The 21,575-nt window shown below is 38.2% G+C and overlaps 2 protein-coding genes across 4 annotated transcripts in view; both read left to right on the top strand.

The window, feature by feature from the left end:
* Window positions 1-8,941, top strand: part of LOC126038061 (macrophage mannose receptor 1-like) — a 35,619-nt gene extending 26,678 nt beyond the window's left edge. Inside the window, exons 23-30 of one of the 3 annotated variants that reach the window (XM_049799161.1) lie at window positions 62-152; window positions 1,505-1,737; window positions 2,564-2,729; window positions 3,919-4,071; window positions 4,516-4,632; window positions 4,852-5,013; window positions 7,358-7,390; window positions 8,048-8,941. In XM_049799161.1, the coding sequence (XP_049655118.1) occupies window positions 62-152; window positions 1,505-1,737; window positions 2,564-2,729; window positions 3,919-4,071; window positions 4,516-4,632; window positions 4,852-5,013; window positions 7,358-7,390; window positions 8,048-8,178 (1,086 nt within the window). In that variant the 3' untranslated portion in view covers window positions 8,179-8,941. Of the gene's footprint in view, window positions 1-61; window positions 153-1,504; window positions 1,738-2,550; window positions 2,730-3,918; window positions 4,072-4,515; window positions 4,633-4,851; window positions 5,014-7,357; window positions 7,391-8,047 lie in introns of those variants that run through there. The other 2 variants (XM_049799163.1, XM_049799162.1) reach the window with 2 other exon arrangements.
* A 2,171-nt stretch (window positions 8,942-11,112) lies between these two features.
* LOC126038062 (macrophage mannose receptor 1-like) overlaps window positions 11,113-21,575 on the top strand; it is a 34,255-nt gene continuing 23,792 nt past the window's right edge. Inside the window, exons 1-9 of the mRNA XM_049799165.1 lie at window positions 11,113-11,246; window positions 12,450-12,623; window positions 13,821-13,982; window positions 14,936-15,049; window positions 16,159-16,305; window positions 17,527-17,709; window positions 18,576-18,730; window positions 19,987-20,100; window positions 21,059-21,174. Of these exons, the coding sequence (XP_049655122.1) occupies window positions 11,186-11,246; window positions 12,450-12,623; window positions 13,821-13,982; window positions 14,936-15,049; window positions 16,159-16,305; window positions 17,527-17,709; window positions 18,576-18,730; window positions 19,987-20,100; window positions 21,059-21,174 (1,226 nt within the window). The 5' untranslated portion in view covers window positions 11,113-11,185. The remainder of the gene's footprint in view (window positions 11,247-12,449; window positions 12,624-13,820; window positions 13,983-14,935; window positions 15,050-16,158; window positions 16,306-17,526; window positions 17,710-18,575; window positions 18,731-19,986; window positions 20,101-21,058; window positions 21,175-21,575) is intronic.

Consider the following 21,575-nt stretch of genomic DNA (forward strand, 5'->3'; position numbering starts at 1 on the left):
TTCAGCTCAAGACCTCCTGATTGCCTTTTGTAACGGCTGTGTATCTTCCCCTCTCCTTCAGACAGATTGCGTCTTCATCATGAAGTCAGACGGGAAATGGAAGGATGATAGCTGTGACAATGAGAGAGGCTATATATGTCAGATGAATTCACGTGAGTTCTGTTTAACTCAGTCTCCTAAATAGAAAAAGCATCTCAGATAAGCTGAATATATAAACTGATGTTATTTCTTTCAGCTTTGAGTTTCTCAGGCTTTCAGAGCTCCACCAGTCTTAAGGCTGTACTATTTTTAAAGTACAATTTGTTCCACAGAAATTGCTGGAGAGGAACCACTATCTTAATTGGGGTTTTGTACTTAAATCATGAATAATACTAGAGAATAATAAATGGAAATGAATTTCTTCTTAGTGCAATAGGAGGCTTTTAGATATCCTTTTTAAGTACAGTGTAAAACCATGCTCCTGCAGTGATCCCTCCATACTCCTGGCTGTCTCTGAGCAGAGCATTTAATCCCTTCTTAACATTTCTACTGAATGCCATATGATGTCTATTAAATTGTACAGCCTCTTGGCTGTGTCTTTACTGTAGAATATTGATTTGATTTTTTTTTTGTCATCAAAATGAGTCATGAATGTTGACCGTCCTGCTGTAGAACTGTAATTATGCAAATCCCTGCTGCCCAGCCATATGATGGAGGTAGGGAAGGGAAAGCACAGATAACAAAACAGTTTTGCCTCACCTTTATCACAGCGCTAGTAGAAACTATTCCTCCCCACTTCAGTCAGCTCTTGCAGCCTGTTCACTCTCAGCGTAGCTAACTTTTTTGTAAGAACCCCCTCTACCTGCACAGCAAATATAGTTTTATGGAGGCATTTTTAGTTTGCTTAATCCCAGTTACAGCTCTTCTGAATACATTTAGAATCTCAAAGGTGGAAATATACGCTGCCTGACTCAAATGTGCAGGCCATGTTCAGGCAGCCCTTACAGATAGGCTAACAACTTTGAGTCAACAGCGAGCGGTGATCAATTAACATCAAGTATCAAAGTCTCAGGCTGTGACAACAGGGTACAAGAGTAAATGCCTTAAACGTGTAGCCCTAAGTCATCTCCACCAGTGATCTGAAATAGGTGTATACTCGGATATCCAGATTTAGACAAAATATCTTAAAACACCGGAACTCAAATATCCAATTATGAGTCTTAGTTTGCACTGGTCAGGCCTCTAGTAGGTATACTCTTTACTTCAGGGTGTCCAGGATTTCAGTCTGCTTTTTACATTAGCAAATTTGGTTCATGTTTTCCAACAAGTTTGTTTTGGGCTTTTTTGTTTTGGTTTTGGTTTGTTTTGTTTTTTGGGGTTTTTTTTGTTAACAAATTGTTCGTGAGCTTAAATGAAGATTTTGACTTATTCTTAATACTGGACTTTTTGACCTATTTTTTTATAGTTTCCATGGTAGAGATGAATGGTATGTTGTAAGTTCATGCATTCAGTTTTTCCTCCATAGTTACCATGCAGTTTGAAGTACCAACCACAAATCCATCCTCTGGCTTTGCTCGTTATGGTGATGGTAGCTATTCAATCATCTCATCTGAAATGCAATGGGAAGAGGCCAGAAAAAATTGTCAAGACAAATCCTCAGAACTTGCCAGCATTTCAGATGCTTACATTCATTCATTCTTGTGGATCCAGATGTTGAAATATGGAAAACCCGTATGGATCGGTCTTAACAGCAATATGGTAAGTGCCAGACAGGTGGGAGGTGCAGGTGCTTGGTGAGCTCTCCTGCTCTTTATAGACCTGCTGGATGCCCAATTTATAACAGTGCTGAAACAACTGTACTCTGAATGGCTTTACTGTGTATATGCATAGATTTCTAGCGGTCCTGTTAGAGTTACTCAAAGACTTTCATGCACCAAATGGAGTAAAGAGTCACAGAAAAGAGTCCTAAGCAGGAAGCAATAGGTGTAAGTACAAAGCTCTAGAAACAGTAAAAGAAATAGAGGTACAGACTGAAAGTCACAAGCCAGGACGTGCAGCTATCATGAAGCAACTGTTAGGTGTTCTGAAAGTCTAACTCCCTGCTATAGAGAGGGCTACTTATAACTATTATGTTAATAAAAGTTATTAGGAGTATTAGAGAGATATTTTAAGATTATTTTGACTGTTTGGTGTCAAGTAATCTTTACTTACCAAATAGCTCCCAGTTTTAATTTAAATAAAGCAGAGCAGAGGGGATGAATTCTCTGTAATTTCTTGTCTTGATATGGGATTTACTAAGTGACCTAAGATGGACTAATCTGAGTTTCTTGCGATGTAGAAGTTTGTGTTACTTCAGAAAAACCCTCCCAAAAGTGATGCACTGTTGAACACTGTTCATATGTAGTTCTTGTGTAACTCGGAGCACCCAGTGACATTACTTAGAACAGTGAATGGCGTTTAAAAAAACAGACCAGCACAGGGCTTTTTTTTCCCTGCAAAACTCAAACAAACATAAGACACTATATTTAGGTGTCAGAGCTTTTTATGTAAAAAAAACCCCTCTGTTACCAGAACTTGTTTTCAGACTGGCAGCTATTACAAATGGACCGATAACTTGAAGACCAGGTACACAAAATGGGCAGCAGGGGAACCAAAGGAGAAAAATGCTTGTGTCTACCTAGATCTTGATGGTACTTGGAAAACAGCATCCTGCAATGAAAGCTACTTTTCAGTTTGTAAGACATCAGATGGTAAGCAAATGAATGTAAAAATTTTAAAGACACATTCCTAATTCCATTAGCCTGCCTAACCCTAGAGACTTTGCTCTGGCTTGGGCTAAAACCCTCAGAGGAGTATGCTTCAGGATACCGTCTACCTCCCTGCAGAATCTGGAGGTTTGCTATAGCATAATATATGAATTCAGGCACATGAAACCCTCTTGTGCAAATGGATATGGCTGCGCTGCTTTCATCATAGTCGTAACTGTTTGCATAAGATGAAGATCTGCCTTCAAGGTCTTTTGCTTTTTCTGAGATGTAAGCATAAATCACACTTAAGATTGTGTGTAATATAAATAAGTGCTGGAAACGTGCACTGACTGTGTGGGCTCCAGCAACTGGGTAAGTTCACACACAGGTGTCACTGAGCCAAAATGCAGTCAAGAGTTTCACTCCCACTCACTATTGCTAGAGCTAAAGCGGTTCTGATGTACATGTAAAAGCCTTGGGAATGTGAATGCTACTTTAACTCTTCGTAGAGGTATGCAGAGGTATGTTTGCTTGTAGATTTTGTAGAACTGTGTCTTTTTCCCTCCTTGAGGTTTTAAGGCTACGTAATATAGTCTGTTCCTGATGTGAAATTCAAAATAGATTTTGCCACTTGAAGGTGCCTTCCAGGTTAAACTTTCCAGCTGTCCATTTGGTCCGCATTGGCAGTGCAAAAATTGCAGACCGATAGAAGTGAATTGGAGTTGCACACATGATCAGAAACAGAGACTAATTTGGCAGAGGCATGCTCCACTGATGGCTTCTTTGTATGAAGTGACAACATACAGAGACCAGGCAGCCATACAATATGGGACTGTGGTGTCAGTCATTCATTAGCCTACAACAGCTTTCTGTGTTGTGAGAATGCAAATTCAAGATCTGTATCATCCCTCAGGGTTTGCTTTCCTCACAGTACTGCCAAGGCAGCTAGTTAGGTGCTGCATGATGTGATTTGTTTCCTTGTCCTAAGAAATGTGATTGGAGAAATAAGATGTTTCACACTCTTGACTGCCTGGCTCTCCCCATTGTCTGAGCTGGGGACCTGGAACAGTCAGGAGTAGAGGTCCAGAGAGTTAAAGCTGGGTGAGAGAAATCCCACAGTATTTACACACATATCCTACCTCATAGGTTACTCATAACACAATACCGATTCCATACCATATGGCTTCTTTAGCTATAGCTCCTACTGACCCTGCTCAGCTGCCCGGAGACTGCCCTGAAGCAGCTGAACTCCAGGCTTGGATCCCTTACCGCGGCCACTGCTACTACCTCGAAGCATCAGCTGGGACAAGCTGGGCACTGGCCTCCCTCGAGTGTGCTCGGTTAGGTGAGAGCCTTCATTATCAACTGACAAGATTTGTATGCAAGTTTATACAAAACTCACCTAAAAATGTAAAAACATTGATTTAAAAAAAAATAATTATTAGAAATACTTTATTTATTTACCAAGCTATTCTGAATCTGGCACAGTGAAAATAAACCGACACAGCGACTTTGTGCAACCTTCTGTACTCCCAGGGGCTGCAGCCTTCCCAGGCATAGAGCTCCCCATCAGCTCCTGGCTTCTGGGGCACCATCCTAGGGGCAGCGGTGGGGGCCGCAGCCACTAAGCACCTCCAGTTCTCTGTCCTCCACAAGAAGCAATGGGGAAGCCAACAGAATAGCATGCATAGTACTTTCAAAAGTTATTGTTTGTACAGACTTGAAAGAGGAGGTCATTCCAGTAGTTGCTCATGTAGGTTATGGTTATTTGCTTGCTAATGCCTTTCAGGTGCTACCTTGGTTTCGGTAGAAAGCATGGATGAATCTGACTTTCTGATCCATACAATACAACCACTTGGAAATAAAGTAGGAGGCTTCTGGATAGGACTTTACCGAAATGTGGATGGTAATGTCTTACTTTCAATATTTAATTGAAAAATGCTTTGCTAATATGAGAAAATAGAGGATAAGCATATTTTTACAAAAAAATTACGTGGTCTTCTGCTGAAAAATGGGTTACAATTACATATTTTAAGTCCTTTGCTGAGCTAAGGAGTTAATATATCCATGAGATGATAGATACATTTTTAATTTTATTTTTTTCACTCTGTATGTTGCTCTTTAGGCCAGTGGTTGTGGCTAGATAATGCTGCGCTGGACTTTGTCAACTGGGATGAGAAAGAGTCCAGTGTGGAGCATCACTGTGTCGAAATGGCTGCACCATCTGGTTATTGGGACAACACTGACTGCTCTTCTGAAAAAGGATTTATCTGCAAAAAACCCAAAGGTAAGTCCTTAGTGACTCAGCCCTTAGTGACAGAGCAGATCTGTTTGCTAGTAACTGTTACAGCCCTCCACCCCATGTCTGGAAGTAATTTCTGACAGTTTCGTTTGGCACATCCCACTTTTCTAAACATTTGTAGTTGCCTGGTTTTGTAGACTGCGAGCTCTTCAGATCCCTGTCTGCACTCACATGGGAATGGGGTAATATGTGCTTTTTGCACCTTGGGTTGAGAACGAGGCTTTCAGAAAACTTTTGAATACCTAACACCGGCATTGGTACGGCATCTGTCAAACACTTATGCAAACTTATGACTTTTCCAGGAACTAAGTATTGTAACATTTATTATACTCTTGCAAGAAGGAATTAATGTGAACAATCAAGCTTCCTCTTCAAGCTTGTTATACTCAAAAACTATATTACTAGCCAATATAAAAAACTGGATTCATATTGGGCTTGATTCAACAATCTTTAATTCAGTAATTCCTCAGGGATACTAAAGGCCATCTGTTTGTGTTGCAGTAATAATATAAGTAGTACTTCCCTATTAAATGAAAACTTCAAGTCACTACAGAAGCTGTCTTATCAGTATTTCTAGAAAATTTCATGCAAGACTGTATATGCCAGACTAACGTTTCAGAGGTAAAACCCCCACATGTAGTATTCCCAAGTGGAGATACAAAACATATAATTATCTGAAGAAAGCATTATCGTTCCATTCCCTTAATTTAAGTGTTAAAAACAATCTTACCTAAAAAATGGTAGGTTGCCATCTTTAAAGCTTTGTACTTTCTTTTGTAGTAGCTGTGAGATCAGGTTTAATTTTCCAGCTTTTGCACTGTACATTGTCCCCAGTAAATCATGAGGAACAACTCTTTCCTATGCTGAAAACCTCGTTTCCAGTGTAAAACAATTTTTAAGATTCCTTTGTTTGGATGAAAAGTTGAAAGGATGTGATTTCAATACTAAAGACATGGCAAGACACTGTAGTTCTCAGAAAAATAATTGAAAATTTGGGGTTAGCTTTTAATAATTTTTCAAGTGTAGTCTTTAATTAAAAAAACAAACTGAAATGTTACAAAGAAACAGTCATCTCCCATGCACTGTTAATTTCCATGCTTAAATTAGCACGTCCATGGCAGTAAATCAGTTAATTCTCATTCAAGATTTACTAAGAACATCCAAATTATATTCCATCTCATACAGTACTAGAATAATAAGGAAGAACTAAAATCCATCCACTGAATCATAAGATGCTCTCATATCTTACTATTTCCTGCCTTAGTGGGGGTTACTGTTGCTTTGTACCTATTCATTTGTCTAGGATGAGAGGAAATGGCCTCAAGTTGCACCAGGGGAGGTTTAGATTGGATATTAGAAAAAATTTCTTTACTGAAAGGGTTGTCAGGCATTGGAACAGGCTGCCCAGGGAAGCGTTGGAGTCACTATCCCTGGAGGTACTCAAAAAACGCATAGATGAAGCACTTCAGGACATGGTTTAGTGGGCGTGGTGGTGTTGGTTTGACGTTTGGACTCGATGATCTTAAAGGTCTTTTCCAACCTAAATGATTCTATGACTCTATTTTACATTCTGCTCTGCTTTCATTTCATTTTACATTTTGCCTTTAGAACTTCTCCTCTGGGTAGCAAGTGTGTTTGCAAACTGTAATGCAAAAGAGCTAAGAGGAGAAATATTTTCTTGATAACTTAGGGAGTCTTGATTCAGAATAGTTTTTCTTACTTTATGAGAACATCCAATATGTTTAATTTTTTTTCTTTTCTGCGTGTCAAAAATTTTTTGTGCATCTTCAACAAAAAAGATTTTATAAAGGTCTTTTTTTCCTCTGTCTTTTTCTTATGCATAGGCAAATAGGAAGATTGCAGCCTTGATTCAAAGGTCATTTTCTAGGAAAGAAATTTAAGAATCTTAAACTTAATTGTAACATCAGCATTCTGCTGGACATGCAGAGCTTCCTAAAATGTGCTAAGTGAAATCAATCTCCAGAGTTGTACATCATGTTCTCAGTAAATTAAAATTAATATTTCACGAAAAATGTGAAAAGGTATTTTTGAGTGAACATAGAAAAGAGTCATTATTTGAATGTTGGTAGATATAAAAACAAAATAAAGTTTTAAATGAATGAATATTACAGTTTGGTAATGTTAAGTAGAAAGCTAAAACCTTAGTAATGTATTTTTTGCCTCACTTATGTTGCGTTTTGTAACAGACATATGTTATTAACGCAATGGTAATACTTCAGGTTTTTGTTCCTGTATAATTTTAGCAAAACAGTTAAATTTATGAATTCTAATGAAGTGTCATATTATTTCTCTCTGCTATTCATTGAAGTTGAGCCAAGTGGGAGTCCTCTACAGCAAAAAGGTAAGAGCTTTCAAAAGAAAATTAACAAAAATCTAAATACAAGAAGAACTTAAACTGAGTTTACCCAAATCACTCCCTTTTACAGAGCAAGTCCTGCTGACAGTTACTGGAATACATGGTTATAAATGACTCAGGGTAATCCCACAGTGCCTTTTTACATGCACACGAGCACCTGCATGTTCTTGGTCGACTGGACTGCTGCAGGGCTAACCATGAGCTGACAAGCTCAGCAGTGACCCGACTTGTGACTAACTTAGAGAACAGGCACAGAGAGCTTTAACCAGGCTGTTAAAACCTATGTAGATGTATATGCAATTTTCTTCCATAGATATGATTGTAAATAATGTAACATAAAAATATTGTAAAACTAATTTCCAAATAATTAGCATCCCATATCCATATCAAAAGCATGCACTTTCATTAAATTCTTACAAGCATCCACTGCATGCGTTGTATATCACTCTAATCCAGACTCACTAAAACCACCTTAGCTTTAGCACAGAGACCTGGCTACTGATCAGCAACAACCTAGGGCTTAGATTTTCACCAAACAGACTCCAAGTTCAGGCAAGAGAGAACATCTCCTCCATGTTTTTCATGTTGTATGTGGAATAAAAAATTAGTAAGGTTTCTCACAGTTATATGCATTCTTTTCAGGCAAGGAAAAGAATGAAGAGACTCACCCACCTGTTCATGTCTCCGTTTGGCCACTCATTTTCTTGGCTGTTCTCGCTCTTCTTGGAGCTGCCCTGTCAGTCTATTTCTACAAGAGAAAAAGACACCTCTAACTATCAACAGATTCTGGCAATGAAACACTTCTAAAATGATGTGTCAGTGACTGAGGAATTGGTGAGAAAGGGTTCTGTAGAATGTACCAATTCAGAGGAGCAAGTTACTTGCTGAAAATAAAGGCTGTATCTGTTAAAAGTCTCTAGTGAGGTTATCCGTAATCTTAAATTAAATCCCCTTTCTCTTTTTGCACTAGCAGATTCTTTTGTATCATGCATATTTTACAAAATTGGAATTAAGGATTAATGTTATAGTCTTGTAACTGTCAAGATGTTCTCAAGTGCCTTAGCAAAAGCACTAGTGTAAATAGCTTGTCAAGAACAAATAAACATAATGAAAAAGTACTATAAAAGTCAACTAGTGAGAACAAATGTTCAAGAAAGTGTGATTACTATTTAGAACTGTATTCCCATGAATTTGTGGACACTGCAAAGAACTCCAAAAATAAAATATGCCCAACTCTATGGCAATCTTGAACTTGTTTTGCTCCACAAAATTCACTCCATCAGACCAGCAATTTTATTGTTTCTTAAAGCTGTATCCTATTACACTTACTCATAAAATGGTGCTTCATATACTTACCTTGGATAACTTAGGGATAGAAAACCTTGCCATTTTCATTTTCTGCTATGGAAAAATACAGTTCATACCAGCAAAGGATATTAAGCTCACGTGTAGGTCTTGGTCTTTTTTCAATCTGATAATATGATTGTTAACTGTAGTATGTTCACTAACAGGAATTAAAATATTTTCACTCTTGCATTCTTCCTTCTTTTTGTAATGCTTTGAAATAAATAAAGTTTTTATTAATATAATTTTCAACTTCTGCCTTCCCTGTGAATCAAGTGAGAGAAAAGGGGAAGGGAGGTGCTCCTGTCTGCACAATAACTCTTTCGTCAATAACAAGGAGGGCTTCTCTCCCCACCACTTTGAATTCAGCTTGAATAAGCACCAACTTGCTGTTTTTAAACATGAGAAAAAGGAACTGAAAACTAAGGAATGCAGCAGATGATACTGTACTAGAAATCTGCAAGAAGTTTAAGATGTTAGAAAAACAGTGGAAAGCAGTACAAAATAGCACTTAGGTGAGCTGCAAATACAATTTAAGCACTGAACGCTTTATGGGGGAAAACTGCTTAGCAGATAGCCCTGGCAAACAACCTGCCTTCTCCAGGCTGCATAGTGTCTATACTGAGCAAGCTGGAAAGTTAAAAGAAATAATAATAAAAAGTAATGAAGTTTCTTTTCTAGGCACTGGACTCCTGTTTTCTTGGCATAAATACACTCAGGCATTTAGCACGCCGGTGAGAACAGGTTATTGCACAAGTGAAATGCAGCATGCAGGACACTGACCCCCAAAAGTCTGTAACCAGCATCAAGCTGGTTGGTCATGTGAAAGGGGCAGCTCTGAAGTGCGCAATTCTTCTTTTAGCTTACCCCAGTGTCTGCACTAATCTCCCCCCCCCCATCACTCTGTAGCCTTGGAGAGCTGAATCCTCACAAGCATCCATTTACACAAGTGGGTAACTAAAGCCCAGTTTGGGCCAGAATGCAGCTGGCACTTCGTGAGGCAGAGGAGAGAACTAGGCAGGAATTGCGTCCTCCAGGCATTTTCTCTTGGGATCCCCTCTGTCGGAGCCATTTCATTTTGTGATTTCAGCTGTACCCAAAACATGGTTCTATTCAGTAAACTCAGCTTCTATTTCTCTCCCACCCCACTGTTGAGCACCGCTCAGCTTTACGACTTTGGGCTACTCTTGCAAGTTTTGTTCACACTAAGCTGTCCCTAAATGTCACCTGCAAATAAAATAGTTATTATTAAACTATTTATTCAATTCCTAGTTTTACTGAAATCCAGACATTTTTCTCTGAAAATGTATTGCTTAGTGCTTAAGCCAGTTCTTGCAATAATTTTCCCTAACACGTTATGAATAAAAGCAAAGATAGTTCCTCCTCATGTGACATCTGTTCAGCTTCTATATATATCTTACTACTGACTAATTTCCTTCTCACTTTTTTCAATTTCATTATCACAACTTCTTTTAATTTCACTAATGTAAATAAACAGAAGGAACAGTAGGGCTTGTCTGCATGTGAATATTTGCCAAGACAGCTTTGCAGTGTAATTGTACAAGAATTGCCATGACAATATAAGTCTTCAGATGGGCACTTTGCTCACAGATTAAAAGGAGCATTTCCAATTTAGCTTACGTTTGGCTTTGTCCTGGAACATCCCCATTAGGAATTTCTCAGATAGATGAACACATTGTTTTGCTTGACAAAAGTATTCCAGGCAAAAGTTTCCCTCCTGTTACAGGGAAGCTTACCACTAGCATGGCACTGAATGAATTCACTTCTTTCAGATCTTCTACAAGTAGTTATAAACAGCACAGCCTCAAACTGTGACCAAAGTAAGCAGTGTAACACTGCAGAAAAAAAAGCAATTTTAGCCCTCAAAGTGAGCAATAATTCATAATGCACTGAATACTGCAGATCCTGTAACGTTTGCTCTCTTCTAGTTATGTAGAGCTGTGACTTTATAGCAATGTACTGAATCACTAGGGGTTTGTCTCCCTTTGTTTCTGAGATGTAAGGCTTGAAGAGTCTGAGTTTTTAATCAACAGTATTTCACTGCAGGTTTCTTGTCATCAGTTCTCAAGCTGCTTTTTTAGAGGTCTGTCCTGTGTAGCACCCCAACAACTGGCCTATATATAATACTAGCAAAGTCTCAGAAAAAGACAATGTCACCACCTCTAGTGACAAGGATGGAGACTTCAGTTTTGGAAGTGACTTGGTCATCAAAGCGAGCAGTGTTTGCAATGTGCACTCTAGTTATTTCAAAATACCATGTGACAGGATATTTCCTTATTTAGAGTACAGAGCTTTATCCATCAACCCCTTGACACAGAGAAGGACCTCTTACTATTCTGACTCAGAAGGATTTTATACACTGCCAATCTCATAGTCCAACATTTGGTAGAGGAATGAAAAGCAAGTACATTTGCAATGAGTTTCTCCAGGTTCCTAGTTTTTCTTTCCCTCGTACATGGTTCATTACAGTCACTGGGTAAGTTTCCTGTTGGTTTTGTGTTAAACTAGATAGGAAAATGCTTTTCCTTGGGCAGCTTTACAGTTTTAATGCATAGACTGATTATTTTGTGTTTGTTATCAGATTTGATACATGATCTAAACAGATGTTGGGTATTATCCTGGCAATTCTTGATTCACAGAATAAAAGAGGTGTGATGTAGGGATGTTGGGGGAAATGGAGGTAAGAAGAGCAGGATCTTTAAACTGGAATTTCTTTCTGTGGGAATATTAAATCAGATGGCACTGCATGAGAGATGAGGAAGCATGGAACTCTTTCCATTTACCCTCTTCATCACACCCATGGTGCAGTAATCAGTCAAAGGGTTTTAGAGCCATATTTTCATGATAGCTGTGCAAGTTTCTCTTTCTGCTACAAAACAGGAGGTATGAGAAGGAAGAACTGGCTCCTCCCCTCCAGTATGACCAAATAAGAAAAATAATTCTCATCTGAAGACGTATGTCATTCATTGGGTATAGCTATAGAGAGAAATGGTAAAGCAGTAATATATGCAGAACTGAGCAGATGAATGTATCTGCATGAATGTAAGATTGAGAGCGTATATCAGACATTTCAGGATAAAAGAACGCTCCCGCAATACTGTGATAGTTTAAAAAGATGAAGTATTATTAATCTTACAGAATCTGAGTTGAGGGTGAATCTGCAAGATGTCTCCAAGTGTAGAAATGTGCGATTGAAACCTAAAATTTTTACTGTGTAAATATGCTCATGACAACCTGATCTGTATTCTCACTGGTCAGCTACCCTTTTCCTTTAAACAATTAATGAAAAGATGGAGTGATAAAGCAAACCTACTTAGCCGTACAGAATACAACAATGTAGTGAACTCATTGTTGTCTGAGATCTACTTGTGGCTTTTCTGTCTTCAGGAACCACAACTTATCAGCAACTTATCATCACAGAATTTTATTTTTCTACAAGGTATATATATCAAACTCTAAACACAGTGCTTAAACCCCAGATTTTACTAAAACAACATTTTATTTAAAATCTCTAGCAACATGAGGGGTAAAAAATTATAAAAATTAATTAAAAAAAGATGGTGTGACCTCTTGGTTTAGATAGACAGATATACTGATAAGATAGATCCATTACTAGGAGGTCAGATTTATGATTTTATTATTATTTTCATATGTCCTCTTAACCCTTTCTTCCTCCTAGATACCTTTACATTACAAGGAAATGCCAATGGACAGCCATGTGTATTCCCTTTCAAATATGAAGGCAAACAGTACAACGAGTGCACAGATGCCGGTAGGTCAGATGGCTTGCTCTGGTGTGCGACAACAGCAGACTTTGATGCTGATAAACTGTATGGATTTTGCCCACTAATAAGTAAGTCCTGCATTTTATTTATTATCTTGTCATGAAATGTTATTGGGAAAACCATCTATTTAGCTACCAGGTCCTTCATTGGGTACCAGCTGCACACCCTCATGACAAACCTTGTCAGAGTAGCCCAAATGAAAATCATCTGATTGAACATTAGCCCCAGTAGCCCAGTGCTCCCTCTCCAGCAAGTGGAGAGGAAGAGGTGCCTCCAGAGTGTGGTTCAGCCCAGCCAGGTTCTGACTCAACTCCTGGAGGTGCCTGTTTCTCTTTGTGGGCCAGAGAGGTGAGGAGGCTCTTTGATAGCTCATTTTATGTGACTTAAGTACACAGCAAGACCAGCATGAATTTAGACTGATATCTTCCTTTCAAAAAATTCCCATTGCTCTTTATTCCTCAGCCGTGCCCTGTCGGTCAATTCTCACTTAAATTACTATATACTGGTTTTTGCCCTTAACATCCATTTCCTACCTTGTTCTTGTCTCCTATTGCCAGCCTACCCCAAAATGCCACTGCTAAAATTATCCTCCTCTCCCATCTTTGTACTATCTTCTGCACTGAACTTGCATTTGGATCCCTCCATCTCAGGACACAAACTGTTTTACTTTTCTCGCCACCTGCCTTCCCAATAACACAACAGTTTCACAGGGTTTTTTGAGTTGTTCTGCAAACAAAGACTGCAGCTGATTTGCACATTGGTGCTACACAGACTGTTTTTGTAGCTCCTCAGGCTGTCAAGGGCCAGGTTCTGCCATTTTTGAAAACACCGCTTCTCTTGATGGCGAGCTAAGAAGGAGTTCCTGCCCCACGACGATGAAGAACTTCCAGGGTCATAGTTCACCTACACACTTACTTTCCTCCTCTGATTTTACTCCAGAATCTCTTTTCTCAATCAACAGATACATCTGGTTTACCTAGTACTACATTTTGTGTAAAAGAAAATTTAAAAGCAAACATTGGAAAATTATTCACTCCCGTCTAAAAACTTAGAAATTTAAAATAATATTTTTAATTTCAAAAAAATTACACTTTTAAAAAATTGATGCCTAATCTGATTTCAATTTTTCTGGTGCTTTAAAATTGATGACAGCATACAGTTATTCCTGTGCATTTTTAGAGATTTTTGCATCATTACATACTTCATTTGCTTTTAGTTGGTGTAGTGTCAATCCTCTAACAGCATTATGTCACTCCTTCTTCAAGATGCCACAGAAAGATTCTGGACAGAAGATGTTTCAACTGGCATTCACTATCAGATAAACTCAGAATCAGCTCTAACATGGCACCAAGCAAGGAAAAGCTGTCAGCAGCAAAATGCAGAACTATTAAGCATCACAGAGATTCATGAGCAAGCATATATAGGAGGTAAAACGATAGAGAACAAGACCTTAAAAGATGCTGCGCCAGAGCTTTAGATGATGGAGTTGGCTGCCTTGTCTGCTGTCTCAGCGAAGAAGACAGGTTGTCAGGGGTGGTTCAGCAGCTGCCAAAAGGGAAATGGTCTGAACTGCCCTTCCACTAGCTGGTGGTTTTTTATGAAGGGGTGGTCTCAAATCTCCATAGGGGGAGAAATGGCCCCATCCCACCTTTGTGCTCCAGGTGGGAGCTACTGCATCGTCTGCAGCCTCTCCCAGGGGGAAGGTTTCCTCCGCTTGCCTTTGTGCCAGTGCGCTTGTTCCTGAACAGGGCTACAGCCTGGTCCTCAGATTTACTTTTTTCCTCCGTGTTTCAAGGATTATTAATCTTCCTAGGAGAACTTATGATGATGGCTAGATTGGTCCTAATATGGGTACATTTGCATACAGAAACTCCAAATAAATTCGGTGGATTTCAGATACAAGTATCATGGTATCAGTTTGATTATAAATGGTTTGAAGGAGACTTTGAAACCACTCACATCATAGAAAAAAATCTGGAAGCAACTAATTGAATTGGCACACTGTCTTTGTATTTTTGATGTGTTTACTCCATGAAATCGGTTACAGAAACATTTTAGCACAATTTCCTAATGAAAACAAGGTATATTTTACATCTCATGTTTTAGTGAAACAAAGACAGAGAAGTAAACTCTTATTTAAGTAGTGAAATAAGATGTTCATTTGCTCTTTTAACTACTGACATCTCTGCTACATCAGTATTTGTTCATTTACATATACTACTTTTCTAATCTGTGCACCTCAGTAATGCAGAAAGTACTGGTTTGGGGGTGGTTTAAACTAAGAAATATATATTTCTTACTTATAACTTTATTTCTTTTAGATGAACTTGCTAAGAATGAGAATAGGGAGATACAACTAACTTTTTTTTTTCTAATTTAGAGCTAACTAAAAAATTCAGTTTTGCATTCTGGATTGGATTGAACACTTTGAATTTCAACAGTGGATGGCAATGGGCGGGGGGCAGCCCTTTCAGATATTTAAACTGGGCTCCTGGTAAGAACTGTATCTATTTTGTAATCTTTGAATGGATTCTGATAAGACACCAACTAATAAAACCTTTCCTAACTACTTTTATTTCAGGAAAGCCATTCTGACTTAGAATAGCTGAAGATCTAGATCTTTATTTTAAGAAGTACACTTCCAAATTACAAAGTTCACTGTGGATATCAGCTATAGCAAGGTCTTTTGGTTTCTTACATAACCAAAGAGCTTGTTTATGAAAGCAGAGTATCATTTGGGGTGATATATAACCCTGCAGACCAGAGGTCAAAATTTTTCCATAACATGTTGCCGAAGAGTATAAATATAAACCAAACCTTCCAAAAGTAGCAAAATATTTAGAAAATAATGGTACTATGTTGTCTGGAGAAATTCTAAATATTACTGAAAGGCTTACAGAGCCAGCTCAAAATTCCTTAGCAATTTATGCAAAATTGCACTGGGCCACATCAAGGAAGGGAGACAGGGGTGGGTTTGTGGTGCTCCTCACACGTGGAAAGTTCTTCTGTTTGCTTGTTGGTTTGTTGGTACCATGTTTTCTTTGTGCCATAAGTATTTCAAGCCATCTCCTCTTCTGGAAGAGTTACAAGGTGGTAAAGGAATAATTAAACTCTTCTCTAAGTTTTCAAAAATTTTGTATCAGGCAATTTCTTTTGCTGCTTACAGAGGTTTTTAAACACTGCAACAGAAAAGTGAAAAGTTATTTTATAGGAAAGTAGAATTGTGCAATTCTTGAGATATACTGGAGGGATCGTATACTTTAAAACTGAATATTTTTAAAGAAGTTTTTGACACAGGACAACGGTCCAGCTTCAGCTGTTCTGTCTGTGAGCACCAGGATATCAGTATCAGGAACAGATCCAGAAATTTCCCAGTACTATCCTGACACAAAGTCAATGGAGGGTCATTACTTCACTCTGAATGCATAAACTAAAAGCAGTATCCTATAAACTACAACACCAGTTGTCCTATGGGAGAGGGCTTCTTCATATTAAGCATTGAAGAAATCAGAATAAGTTGATGTTTCTACTAATAATATGATGGTTTTGTTAATCTTTTTATTTATTTTCGCTGTGAGATTCTATTGTCTTTCTTACTCAAAGGAAGTCCTTTCCTGCTGCCTGGGAAAATCTGTGGAGTGATGAATCCCACAAAGAATGCTAAATGGGAAAACCAAGCGTGTAACCAGAGACTCGGCTACATTTGTAAAAAGAGAAACTTCCACTCCGATTCTGACATTATACCCAAAGGTAGGTTAGTCAAATAGAAAGAAAGATTTTTCTTTGACTTCTAGAAAGAGCAATCTGTAAAGATCTGCGAACGATAAAAGGTATGCAACATTATTTTTTCAACCAAGACATTAGAAACCTTTGAAAAACACAGCTATACATGCACACACAGACTTTTAGATATTGCTTTTGTCCTCCCATTGTGTATTAACCATTCATAGCAGAATATTACTAGTTTTGTTCCATCATTCTATCATTCATTCTTGCAAGACAGATAGAAGCTGCTCTGTCATGGTAACCAGTGCCAGCAATCAAATTTGCATAAATACAGTAGAAATTTTATGCTTCTCATTTTCTTCTCACTTGCTCCAAATGAGCTATTGCAGTTATTCTAACATTAATGCAAAAAATCCTCCTCTGATGACAACAGTACGCAATGCATTGGGTTCATATGAGCAGGGCATGAGGAGCAGCAGTATTCGCACAAGCTACATTTCATCCATGGGCCACCCCGACCTGAGCCTTCGATGACACAACGTGGCTACGAACATGCCACACGCAGGAGGGATCTGCGGGAGGCTGACATCTGGGAATGTTGTAAAAGCTACTTTTATAAAGAAGTAGTTATATTAAAGAAAGTAGAGAAATAATTTCAGAACCTTTATTCCCCTATCAATCTGAAAAAGAGATGCAGGACTCTATTTTTAAAACAAGCTTAAGGTAAGTTTTTAAAGATAATTAGGAATCTAAGTAATAATAAAGCCACTGAGTAAATATGAAGACAAAACGACCAACTCTGCACTAATTGCACCGTTTCCTGACAGGCAGTTACCAGAGACTTACTTCATGCTTTTCCACATCTGAAAATTATGTGAGTTTGCAAGAAGACGTTGAACAGGAGGTAGAGGCTAATGTCAGCCACCGCATGCAGCATGGGAGACCATGACATACTGACGGAACTGCTCCAGGGGGCAAAGAGCATTATTTCAAACTACATGTCTCACACGATGTGGGCATTTTTCATTGATTCTCTGCTTAAGGAGACATCATTCTATTTGCATATTTAACATACTGTGCCTTAATGATATTTGTTTTTCATTTGAATGTATTTGCATTTCTAACTACAGCTTTATGTTTATTCATATAGTCCTACTTTTGTAAAGAGTGCTCAAGAGACCTCATTCTAGTGTCCGTTATCTTCCACTTACAAAATTGCTCTGAAAAATTGTGCTTTAATTTTAGAAGAATTGAGACCTATGAAGTGCACAGACGGTTGGCGGCCATATGCAGGCCACTGCTACAGCATTCAGCGAGAACCCAAATTATGGAAAGATGCTCTGACTTCATGTAAGAAGCAAAACGGAGATTTGGCAAGTGTCCACAACATTGCTGAATACAGCTTTCTAGTGTCACAGCTTGGTTACAGTGAGTATATATGTAGGCCCATATTTTGTTTGCCCCATCTGTAACATAAAAGCTGGGCTTCCTATTAAATATTAATGCTTTTTTCCTGAAATGTCACAAGTTGAAGGCTAAATCTAACTTATGGTATTCTTTTCTGTTGTTGCTGTTGCATAAACATAGAAGTATATTTATATTTATCAAGACATAATCTACATTGTAAAACATAAAGCAGGAAAAGAAAAAAATAGACAGACATAAAGATCTCTAAAAATTACACTTTTGGCACCTTTATTCTATGTTCAATATCTTCAGCTCCAAACCTATAAGAAATTTAACTTCTTGCTGAGATTAAACCCTTTTGCTGAGGTTAACCCCTTGCTGTATATCCTTCTAAGAAAATAACATCTTGTCACTTCTGATTTTCCTTGGATATGTAGTAACCAGTCCTGCTGCTTGCTGGACTTGGTGAACACCCCTGATGGGCCATTACAATCCCTCTAATGCTTCCCCATGAAGGAGATGCATTGGCAGATGCCTTCATGGCTTGAGCTCAGTATGATTGCCTGAGAGGTGGGACGCTCACTGTCCTACCTTCCATGCTAGGGGCCATTCTGTTGTTCTGAATCACAGATACCCAGAAAGTTTGTAAAAATCTTCCATCAGCCATAAAGAGCCTTATGTTTATTAAACTCAGTATTTCTGGATGGAATCTGAGGCCTTTTAAGTACAAACCAAGACATCTCTTGCTGGAGAACTGAGAGGAAACCAGCATTTTTCTTAAAGCAGGAAGAACAACCTGTTTGGGCTCCCTGTTTGTTCCAGGTGTGAAAATGTTCACCATGTTGTATAGCGGCCCTTAAGCAAAACTATTTCTTTTCATGCTTCAGAGCCAACAGAAGAGCTATGGCTGGGTCTGAACGACCTGAAGGCTCACTTCTATTTTGAGTGGAGTGACGGGACTCCTGTGACGTTCACCAAATGGCAGCGCAGACATCCCACCTACACAGGCGGTCTGGAGGACTGCATTGTCATGAAGGGGCAGGTATAACCATGCAGTCATTTTACGGTAATGCAAACTAATAACTATGTTGGGCTGAAATCATTTGCCATTATATACTTATTCAGGAGTCATTTTTTTAAATTAACTTAAAATAGTTTTCCCAATAAACTTGGCATCAACCAGAAGAGATGTTTAGAGGACAGAAGAGATTAGAAGTAGAGAGGTAGCATTTTCTTAGTGCTGCCTTTTGAAATTTCTTATCTGGTGAAAAGTCCGATCCAGAAATTTTATATTAGATTCATTCTAATGCTGCAGCAATGCAAAAAGATAGCTCTGGGAGAGGAAAGGGAATGAACTAGTTAATACATTGTGTGGTTACCATAGATGCTATTTGCATACCTCATTTTCTGATCCGATAGACCAATATGTCCCTCAGTGTCACTTCATTGAGACATGGAGATCTGGCACTAGGGCATGTTTCTTCAGCCGTGACATCGAGAGAGCATTAACACCTGCCTGCCAAATACCTAACCTGAAATCCTATAGTATTTCTGACTGCTTAGCTCACAAACTTTATTTTCTTGCAAGACATGGTTGGTTGACACATTTACATGCATGTGCATGCACACACATACACGCACAAGAAGTGTCATGAATTTTAAAAGAAAGAGATTGAAAAGGCTGTTATGAAAGAAATGCTGTTATTGAAAGAACTGTTATGTCATAGAATAGTACTGATTTTTGTCAGTATTAGACATCAATAGAATTGATCCTAAGCCAGATTTTATGGGGGGGAAAAAGCTCCTATTTAAATTTTATTTTTTACATAATTCTTTTTTTAAAAGAAATCAGTAATTTTCAGAGTTTTCTCCTTGATGGATAAAATAGTTAGATTTACTGCAACACACTCAGATGTGCTTTATTTCAGTTTCATTGATCTTTTTTTCCAGAAGTATAGTGAAATAATCGTGCTCTAAATGCAGATCTATTAGCCCCAGATTAGATGTATCTTTACAAACCCTCTCATTAAATAGATAGTTATGATAGCAAGTAATGCTGAGACTTCAAGATATTATTTATTTCCTTCTTTCACCTCAAAACAGCATCAGATGGATCTTAAACCAATCCTGACAGATGTGTCTGGGTTTTCTTTCTAATAAATCCCCAGCAACAATCTTATAGCCTTCCTAGGTAACATATTTCAGTGGGCCTTGTAGTGAAGAAGGAGGAAAACACTGGTTTTCTTATATTTATGAATGCCACTTCTTTACATTTGTTTCTTCTCCCTGCTATTCTAGGATGGATACTGGGCAACTGATGTTTGTGATAAGCAACTTGGCTACATCTGTAAAAAGAAGGCTTCAGCACAATCCTCTGAAAAAGAGACAATCGAGGACCCAGGCTGCCAGAAAGTAAATACTGTCTCATAAATTAATTATGTGACAAAATTACATGTATCTTTAAAATCATAATTTCACCACTATTCTCTCTGTTTATGCTCTTAGCCTAACAATACATGTAAAATTACCAAAAGCCACATTGTCTGTTCTCTTAGGTCTGCTGTCTATTTCTTACTACATCAGAATGATAAAACAAAGAAAATAATTTCAAAACATTAAAGGATCAGCTTTCCTGTACCATATTACTACCGATGGACTACTTAGCTGGCCTTTGAGTTTTATCAGCAGGTTATTTTTTTCTAAACAAGTAATTTTTCCAGAGTTGACCTCTTCAGAAAATCATTATGTTTATATCAGTCAGCATAGCTCTCTCTAAGAGCAGGAAGAAGCAGGGGTGGGTGTTTTACTGATATTCCTCCTTTCTACCCTCCCCTCAAACAAGCACTGACTGGATTCCTCTTGGCTCAGAACATCTCCTCACCCCTTGCACTGAGGGCTGGCAGGGGCAGCTCTGGGGAACTGTGCTTGTATGTGAATTCATTTCCATATTGCAATGTTTTTGTGTTTCATTATGTCAGATCCCACAGCTCTGGAAGGCTGGAGCTGCATCTCCCCCCAAATGAATCACAGGCTCGTTACGGTGCAGTTTTGCACAATCTCAGCCTTACAGAGCCCTGGAAAGCAATAGCAAATAGCACAGTCACAATTTTCTTTGAAAAGTCACGTACATGTAAAAGAGATGGAAACTAAGATCTTGACGTCATCCATTAAACAAAAAAAGGCCTTCTGTAGGAGCAAACAGCAACAAAAAACCAGCTTTTGTTTATTAACAGATCAGCCCAGTCTCATCTTGTTTTTAAGCTTAGCTGCAACAAATTGAACATCAAATATTTATACACAAAACAGCAGAGCTAATTTCTATATTGAAGTCTCTTTCAATTTCACATTAAGAACCTTATGTTTGTCACAGGGTTGGAAAAGATATGGTTTTCACTGTTACTTGGTAGGCTCTGCACTTTTGACGTTCTCAGAAGCAAATAAGACTTGTGAACAGAGCAAAGCTTATCTAGCTACAGTGGAAAGCAGGTACGAAAATATCTTTCTTTATATTTCAAAATCAGTGCTTCTGATGGAGAAACTTGCAAAACTTGTCCATTTTTTTGAAGTCTTCAAAGTGCTTTATCAGCACTTTTCAAAAATTTTGTAGTAGTAAGCCAAATAAAATTATCTGTGCAGGAGGAAAAAAAAGACTCAATGATTTAGGGCTTTCTACTTAATCTATTATAACAGTTTTCAAATTTGGGGGGTTCTTGAGTTAAACAGTTTTATCTTTCAGTTCCTAATTAAAGCAACTTCTATGTGTTTGGTTTTTGGTGTTTTTTTTTTCCTCTTGGAAAATAGTTACTACAATTTTCATCTATTTACTGATGGGTGTTATCTCATTATGATAGCTTTAATAAAAGCTTTAATAAAAATATTTTCCTAAA

The sequence above is a fragment of the Accipiter gentilis genome, chromosome 4 (assembly GCF_929443795.1).
Source record: "Accipiter gentilis chromosome 4, bAccGen1.1, whole genome shotgun sequence".
Lineage (NCBI taxonomy): Eukaryota > Metazoa > Chordata > Aves > Accipitriformes > Accipitridae > Astur > Astur gentilis.